Source organism: Chrysemys picta, chromosome 14, assembly GCF_011386835.1.
Source record: "Chrysemys picta bellii isolate R12L10 chromosome 14, ASM1138683v2, whole genome shotgun sequence".
Classification (NCBI taxonomy): Eukaryota; Metazoa; Chordata; order Testudines; family Emydidae; genus Chrysemys; species Chrysemys picta.
Genome location: NC_088804.1, coordinates 38058696 through 38067871, shown reverse-complemented (window position 1 = coordinate 38067871; position 9176 = coordinate 38058696). Strand labels below are relative to the sequence as shown.

General features: G+C 49.7%; 1 protein-coding gene across 1 annotated transcript; it reads left to right on the top strand.

The window, feature by feature from the left end:
* The first annotated feature begins 796 nt into the window (after positions 1–796).
* Positions 797–7282, top strand: FOXF1 (forkhead box F1). The gene is given in 10 exon segments (XM_065567287.1): positions 797–1345; positions 1347–1391; positions 1393–1473; positions 1475–1573; positions 1576–1713; positions 1715–1756; positions 1758–1994; positions 1996–2349; position 3215; positions 5490–7282. Coding segments are annotated over 10 exon segments (1194 nt in total). The 5' UTR covers positions 797–1309; the 3' UTR covers positions 5651–7282.
* Positions 7283–9176: the final 1894 nt, after the last annotated feature.

Genomic DNA, 9176 nt, shown 5'->3' with positions numbered 1-9176 from the left:
GCGAACTACCAGGGACTTTTCTTTCTGATTTCTTTTTATTAAAGAACCCCTGAGAAGATGTTTACATTTCGCTGTATAAACATCCTGCCCATGTTCCTGTCTATCTTCAAAAGAAATCAGAAACTGGGTTTTAAGTGGGCGAGCTTCACTCCTGCTACATTTCAATTAGATTCGCACTCCAGGGCGAGCCGCCTGTCCCCTTTTTCATAGTTGTGTACAAACAGCCCCGGCGGCGTTCAGAGCCAGCAAACAGCTGTTTTTCTCTCGGGCGAGACGCGAGTCGCCCGGGAACTTAAACCTGCTGCTACTGATTTTTGTCTCTTTTAAATCCTGCAGGCGCGTTGACTCTCCCCCCCCCCCCAACGCCCCCAGCCCCGCTCCGTTGCGATCTCTATTATGATTTCAGAATAGAGACGGTAAGAGCAAAGATCTCAGAAAACTGCCTCGTTCAGAGCAACTTTGTCTTCACCGTCCTCCACTGGGCTTTGGAAAGATGGGGCTGACAATCAGAGAAGTCCAGAGGAAATGTTAGTGACTTAAAAATGTTGCTACTGCGAGGCAAAATAAAGACAATAAAACGCCCTCTCTCCCGCCCCCCCCCCTCCCAAATCACCCCCACAGACCGCCTCGGGGGGGGGGCGTATTGAACAAGGGATTGACGCCCCAATACGAGAAGGAGCCGCCTGGGAATCAGTTGCAAAGCAGTTGGCCGGAGTGTAAAGGTCCCTTTAAGTGCCCACCAGAGCTGAGCCTGAGCGAGGGGGTGGGGGGAGAAAAGGGGAGGTGGGGGAGTTGGTTGGGGCGGGGAACTCCCGTTGCTTCTTACGTCTGACTGTCAAGATCGACAGACGCCGCTGACACGAGATAAAGTTAAAGGCGATCGGCTCGGCTGGGGCAGAACCAGCCCGAGTGAGATGAAAAGCAACTCCCAGCAGCAGCCGAGCTGAGAGCCAGGAGGCGGCGTTGGGGGAGACCGGCCTCTTGCAAAACAACGTAGGGGAAAAGAAAAAAAGAAAAGAAAAAGAAAAACCAAATTCCAGGGGCTTCTCTGCTCCGCACCCCGAGCCCTGGACAGCGGCCCGGTCCCTTCGCCTCTGGGCTCAGCCTTGCCGCGGGGCTCGGATTTAGGGGCAGGGTGGAGGGGTCACTTGCGTTTGTTTATTCCAAGGGGCTGCAGGCTCCTGGTGGAAAAACCCCCTGCACCTAGAGGGGGGGGGGGACAACTCACAACCCCCAGCAGCGCGGCCGGGGCAGGGGGGAGGAGGGCCGAGCAGAGGGGGGCGGAGCTGGTTTGGGGACGCCGCTGTCGATGACTGCAGAGGTGCAGCAGGCTCCTTCCTCTCAGGCCCCCTCCTCCCGCGGCGCACGGCGGCTGCAGCCTCATGTCCTCCAGCGCTGGAGAAGCAGCAGCAGCCGGGCTCGGCCATGGAGTCCGCCTCCTCCGCCGCCAGCAGCACCCCGGCGGGCGGCGGCAAAAGCCAAGAAGAGCAACGCCGGGATCCGGCGGCCGGAGAAGCCCCCTTACTCCTACATCGCCCTGATCGTCATGGCCATCCAGAGCTCGCCGTCCCAAGCGCGCTGACGCTGAGCGAGATCTACCAGTTCCTGCAGAGCCGCTTCCCCTTCTTCCGCGGCTCCTACCAGGGCTGGAAGAACTCCGTGCGCCACAACCTCTCGCTCAACGAGTGCTTCATCAAGCTGCCCAAGGGGCTGGGGCCGCCCGGGCAAGGGCCACTACTGGACCATCGACCCGGCCAAGCGAGTTCATGTTCGAGGAAGGCTCCTTCCGCAGGAGGCCCCGCGGCTTCAGGAGGAAATGCCAAGCCCTCAAGCCCATGTACAGCATGATGAACAGCCTGGGCTTCAACCACCTCTCCCCGGAGAGCTACAGCTTCCAGGGCACGGCCGGGGGCCTCTCCTGCGGCCCCAACAGCCTCGGCCTGGATGGGGGCCTGGGCATGATGAACGGGCACTTGCCCAGCAACGTGGACAGCAATGGGCCTGGGGGGACACTCCGTGCCCCACCTGCCTGCCAACGGCGGGCACTCCTACATGAGCAGCTGCACCGGCTCCTCCGGGGGCGACTACCCGCACCACGAGAGCTCCGTGCCGGCCTCCCCGCTGCTGGCCAGCGGTGGGGTGATGGAGCCCCACTCGGTCTACTCCAGCTCGGCCTCGCCGTGGGCCCCTTCGGCCTCGGCCGCCTTGAACAGCGGGGCGCCCTACATCAAGCAGCAGTCCTTGTCCCCCTGCAACCCCGCGGCCAACCCGCTCTCCTCCGGCCTCTCCACGCACTCCCTGGACCAGTCCTACCTGCACCAGAACAGCCACAACGCCGCAGAGCTGCAGGTAACAGGGGAGGTGGGGGGCCGGTGCCCGGGGCCTTCCAGGTTGCACTGCCGAGGAGCAGGCCAGAGAGCATGCATGCAACGTAGGCGCAACAATCCATGCAAGTGATCTCACGCGAGCCATGCAATAGATCCATGCAAGTGACCGTACGAACACTTCTCTGCGAGTGTTTTGTATGCTCAGGCATCACACACACACACACACACACACACTTACATGTATGGACATGCACGCGCACACTTAAACATATACACACGCATATAGAGGCGTGGGGCCCCGGCCTCTACCTCTTTTCTCCCACCGGCGGTTGTGTAAATTTTGTGACACCAATTTTGGCGTCCTTTAGGAAAAGATTTTAAATCTGTCATGGCTAAATGTGAAAATAGGCAGATAAATACAAGTGTGTGTGTGTGTGTGATATTTTAGTTATCTATCTTTCTGATTTCAAATTCCATTTAGGAATTCAGGCCCCAAATCTGATATCACTCCTCCCACCTTTTTCGGTGCACTTTGGTTTACATTGGATTCCTCCAATTTGGGGTTATTTCTCTGCAGTCTCTTCGCAGCCTGTATAACAAACAAGAGTAATTGCTGGCTTGGTACATTAACGATCGCTTCCTACCTCTGCAAAGCAGATCGGTAGAGCTGAATAGCGATATCCACACCTAAGCACTCACAGTAGAGCCGTGAAATGCCGTCGCTTTTGCAAACAGAGCTAACGCTGCAGTAGTTTAGGGGGGATTTGGCTAGGGACAGGAGGATGTCCCGATAGATGACCCCAAAGTAAAGTAATCTAGAGTTCAGTATCCCCGCGCCTTAGGTTAGACTCTTCCCAGCCGGGGATCATGGGTTTTTTCCTTGCCAGGGTGAATTAAACCAACGCACCTACTCCCCTTGTGCTGGGGAGACCAGCTATTCTTTGCAGGGAGGGAAATATCCCGCGAGGTGCGATTTCACCTAGGGAGGGGGATGCGGTTTCTAGGAGCCAGGAGCTGTTGTGGCCAGGGGCTGAGCCACTCCCGGACAGGGCTTGCTTCAAGGAAACACGCCAGTGGCGAGGCGAGGGTTTAGGAGGGCAGCGGCCGGCAGGAGCGGCGAGCTCTGGGAAGAGGTTATCTCGGGCCCAGCGGCCTGCGGCTTTGCTGGGGATTCCCATTGCCTGCGGTGGGGACCGTCCCACGCTGCGCTGTTTGCACCATCCCATTGCAGGGCACCTAGGGTGAAATACCGGCTCCATTGCAGGCCGGGGGCCGGGGGGTTGTCAAGAGGCCAGGATTTCGGGATTTCACCCCTGTCATGCATGGCGTTGAAACCAGTTCCGCCGGGCTGTTTTTCCGGGCATGTTTTTCTGCGCGGAGGTTGGTGCTTTCATGTCCCGTGTGCACTTTCGTCCTAGGCCCTGTGCTATTGAGAAAGGCGCGGGGGTGACTGTGGACCCGAAAAGGGGGAAATGTTCCGATATATTTTCACCCGATCTGAATTAATCGATTAGATCGGGCACTAAAAGCGTCGAAGCAAAAATGAATCCAGATCTCTGGATCAACTCTGACCTCAGTGGCAATTCTGTTCGATCGGGTCCTTGTATCGAGACGCTGTAGACACGATGAACTGGATTAATGGCCCGCTCGATCATATTTTCTGTTAGGGCTCGCAGTAAGAATACAAACGAAGTGATCGCAAAGCAGGAAAGTTTTAGAACTGCCACACAGAGTTGCTGTTTTTCAATAGGGCTAAACCAGGGTTTCTCCTTGACCTGACTTTTGTGTTGAAACCTGACAATTAACTTCAGCAGCCCTTTAAAAAAATCGCTGGCTCTTTCCCTCTATTTCTCTCGCCATTTTAATCGAGTGCTATTTGGGGGAACTGTATTTTTAATACATCTCCTGGGGGGCCCATCTGGGCTTTGAAATGCGGGCCTGCTGGAGAAACGTACAGTCCGGCGTGTAAACGGAGTCCCATAAAATAAGGGTGAACCGGAATAGCGGCCATGGAATAGCAAGAGTGAACACTGCGGTGTCACCCTTGGCAGATCTCTTTTCCCACCTATCCGATGGCAGGTGGAACGCTCAGCCCCTCATGTAAACATACTGTTAAGGGAACTAAACTGCAGAGCCTGGAGTAATCCAGATTAATTATTTCAGATCAACTGCGAAAATATAATTGGAATAGACTGGATGAATCATTTCAGATTAGCTGCAAAATTCTATGGGACTAGTCCGGATTAATTATTCGAAATTAACTGCAAAGTATCATTTATTCCGAATCGGAGAGACACACTACGGGGTTTTTAATACAAGATTTTAAACACCAAGCGTGTAACAATGGCACCAACATGGGAGCACTTGGGTTTGATCGATTAGATAGAAGGAAACGTTTCAGAGTTGATTGATTTTGTGCTGGAAAACATGAATAATTCGGAAGGCTCTCGGCACCCTTGCGCTTACTAGTCATTATTATCCTTGTTCCCACTGCCGTGGCTTGTTTTAATATAGCATTGCTTTGCTTTGGGTGTCACTGGGGGAAATCTCTTTGGAGGTTTCACTTTGATTTCGATGGGAGTTCTGCTTTAAAACCCCAGGCTCGCTGGGCTCCTTCCATTTGACCCCCACGTTTGCTAACTCTTCTTCTTTTCGTTGTCAGCGCTCAGGAGTAGTGGGAGCAGGGAGGGGTAAGCAGTCAAAGCCCGGTAGGTCCCATTGGAAATCAAGGGGCCTTTCCCTCCCCCGTTGACTCCCACGGAAGGAGCATCAGGCCCTCAATCTGTACATCAAGGACGCAGAATGTAAACACACATCTTCGAAATGCTTCTGCTTCCTTAGCCCGCCAGGAAATATACCGCCCCATCCTGCAATTCGCATTCGGGCAAAACTCCCATTAAAGTCAATGGGAATTTCCTCTGAGTAAGGACTGCCATGACAGCACCTGTTTGTGCGCAACAAAACCCCCTGGGATGATAAAGCAGCACTGGCGTGTTCCCTTCCGTGCAGTGAAAACCCTCCTCCCAAATGCCCCCCCAGCCAGCACGGGGTGATGGTAGAGAACCCCCAAGCGTCTTCATTTGATTTAGGCCTCTCTATAGGATTACTGTTCTAGCCACTTGCTAAAGCGTCATTTTAATTCTGATCCCCGATTTCTTCCAGGAATCCCTCGGTATCATTCCCAGTCTCCAAGCATGTGTGACAGGAAAGAATTCGTCTTCTCTTTCAACGCGATGGCCTCTTCCTCGATGCATTCAGCAGGGAGTGGATCTTACTATCATCAGCAAGTGACATACCAAGACATCAAGCCGTGTGTTATGTGATAACAGGCAACTAAGCCAACTTTTGGGGACTCCCCCCCCCAATCACGACACAAAGGAAACTTTCTATGTGGAAGGGACCTCCCAAAAGACCCTCTGTGCTAAAGGGACATCCAAATAACTAGACTGATTTTACTCTGGAGGTATATAAACCATCCGCAGAAGCCTGGCGTTTGGGAACATTTTGAAACGAATTAACACTAAGCTAAAGAAGCAGGGATGCACGTGCCTTTTTGGAAAGGGTAAAGTGAACACGGGGTGCTGTCTCTTTCCTTCGTGTGTAGCATCGCTCGGGGGCTGTGAGCTGACTAAGTTTCCAAGAATCACGTGTCTGTTTCATTGCTAATACGAGCTCTTATTTTTTATTGATGGGGTGGGAAAAAAATCCAAAATTGTATTTTTTTTTTAAAAAACCATGAGTGTTAAAAAAAAAAGAAAAGAAAGAAAAAAAAAACCATCCGGAAAATATGGGATGAAAGCGATCGGGAAGGGTTTGCTTGGACCAGAACTCTAGGCGCGATGAGCTTTAAAAGGAGAATGGAAATCTTTTGGAAATGGTCTGGTTGAGATGTGTAACTGAAGGGTTAAAGGAATTGCTTGGAATCTTCTTCAGAACACAGATGGGATTTCTGGCCAAGGGCTCTTCCAATCCCTCACTGTCCTAAAAAAAGAAAAGAAAAGGGAAAATAATTCCTCGATGTGCCTGTGTTATTCCCTTTCAGCTCTTTACTGGTGTGTGGGGGGCTTTCCTGCACCATCCAAGTCTATGGGTGTGGGGCTGTTGACTTCCCTGAGAGCAGAAAAGAACTCCCCATACCCTCTTTTCATGTGATTGTGCATTTGTAGCCTATTCTCCAAATTCTGCAGTATATTTTGTGGTCTCCCTCTCCCTGTTGGGTTAGGGAATGTGTGAATCAGCGCTATACACTAAGGACTAAACATTGGCTCACGAGGAAATGCAGGGGTTTGGCGTCTCAATAAGGGCAACAAAACGACAAACCCCCTCCCATTGGCTTTATCCTAGTCTCCATTCTAGCCCCTGCGTTAGAGACGTACTTTTTTTTTTTTTTTTTTTGCCTGCAACCCCGCATTAGGTAAAATCTCCCAAAGGGAGTTATTTGCCTGCCTCCGACTGCAGGATCAGACCCTATGCAGAGAGAATAAGGCACTTTGAGAAAAAAAAATAGCCAGGCTCATCCTGTTATTTATTCTACATGTTTTTTGTTGCTAATACTCGAGACACCAGTAGCCTCAGTTGATCAGTATTAAAGTGGTGTCACTTTGTTGGCAATATTTGCCATATAGATTTTTTTTTTTAGCTAGCCATTGTACATTTTTTAAAATGTCTGATCTGCGTGTAAAGACAATCCGCCCCGTGGTTTATATAAATATATATATAATGAAGGATTATTTCCTCTTCCCGTCCCCCCCTTTTTTTGTCCCGCCTTTGTACAGTTCGGTGACACCTATTTTAATTTTCTTCTGCACTGTATTAAATGGTAATGATGATTTTGTGGCCCTCTTTGTGTGTTTGTCCTTTTAAAAAAAAAACCGAACCAAAAATAAAACCTGTATGTTATTTGTACATGGTCTTCACAATTGTATGAACAGCAAATAAAATAGCATGCGGTGTAATACATGGTGAGAGTGTGCGACACCTCTATGGGGGACATAGGGCCCCCCCCCATCCAAAGTCTGTGGGAATCTTTCCATTGACAGCATTAGTCTTTGGATCAGGCCAGAGAGCGCCCAACTGTGCATTATTTGGTTCCCCAACTCCCTTTGCGGTGCCAATGGGATGGTAGGGTGGGCAAGGAAGGCATAATAGGACCCTATATTTACAACGAGATCTTCCCCCTCTCCAAACGGCCATAGCTCGTATCCCTGCAGTCCAGGATAATTTACTTGAATATCTTCACTTTCTTTTTTTTTTTTTTTTAACAATGTCATATTTCAGTGCAAACTTGAAAGGAGCTGCTATTGTTCTTGGCTTCTGCTCCCAAGAAATCCTTTATCCCAGTCTAAATTCAATCCCCTTGTTTTAAAGAAATCTTTAAAATAATAATAGTAATAATTTAAAAAATACCCGGAGGCGATTTTTGCAAGGAGAATAGGATTTTTGACAGGTTTTTTTTGTCGAAGGAATTTCGTGCTGATGAAGATAAATATAGTTCAAGTCTTCCTTTCTCTTTTCTTCCTACCCATCATACAGTGGGATTTTTATCTGCCAACACCGCAGTCCGCTTTTCCTATTCTAAGGAACTAATATGGTGTGTTTTTAAAACGTATGTTGGGATTAGCTGAAGCTAATGGAGGAGCGAAATAGCCAGATATATTTCATGGACAGCGGTGTCCTAAATCAAATGTTCTGTTTTTCTTGCTTAGGACCAGATTCACAGCCAACTGACTTAATGGGGTTGGGATCAAGCCCTTAATGAATGACTTGAAATTAACTAGCTTTACTTTGATGACACTTCTTTTCCTCTTCGGGCTGATCTCTGGACTGGACCCACCGCAGCTCCAGTCGTTCTTGCGATCCTCAGCTCCTGAAACTGGTTCTTTTCAAACTTGACATTTTGGACGTGGGGGGTAATTTATTTGGGGCTCGGTTACATAGAAATTATCGATAAACCCGACGAACGCAATTGATGGCACAAGCCGCTGTCTCTAAAGAGAAGGCAGACTGGTAAAGCCAGGGACTCTTTTTGGTAATTCGGAGTGAATTCAATAAAGCGACATTCACTTGACCTGAAGGGGCTTTTATTTCGGAGTAAAGACCAAATAAACCCCCTTTCTCTCCCCTCCCCCGCATTAGAAATAATAGAATGAAATGCGAAAAGAAATAGTGGAGAAATAAAGCGAAAAATCAGATCAATGGGCAGAGAAAACGCCTTGAAAACAAAATAGTCAGCCCTCCTCTCCGCCATAACCGCCCTCCCAAATCAAAACTTACCCTCAAACCCAGCAATGGCAAAACAAACAGCAAAAACAGCCACTACTCAGGAAAATTGCAGGTTTATTGCCCGAAGGAATAAACACTAAACAGCAGTAAAAGGGCAGATCGTCTGCATTGCAACGCCGCTATCAAAAGTCTGTTTGCTTTGCATCCCCACCTCCCTGTTTCTTTTCCTCTCTGCTTTGGGGTGCATGGCTCGTTGTGACGTCTCATTAACGTTTGCATTGTTCTTTCCTCCTGCTGCTAGTGAGACTTTCAGGCATTTTTATAAACTGTAAATTACCAGGTATTTTATGGATTGTTTTTTTAAGACACTAACAGAATTAAAAGACCCCCTCCCTCTCTTGAATCAGCTTTGCTAAAAGCCCCAAGCGCCCCACATGCCTTGGCTACGTGATTTCGAAAACAACCTAAAGAATTGTCTGCAAGAGGCCAGATTTTTCAGTTTCAGGAAAGCTCTGGGTGGGACCGGACGGGCATCTGAGGGCTGAAGCAGAAGGCGGCTAGCAGTTAGAAAGGAACGGTGCTGCCGCTTTTCTCCTCTCCTTAGCCAGGGAATGTAGGTGTTTGCAG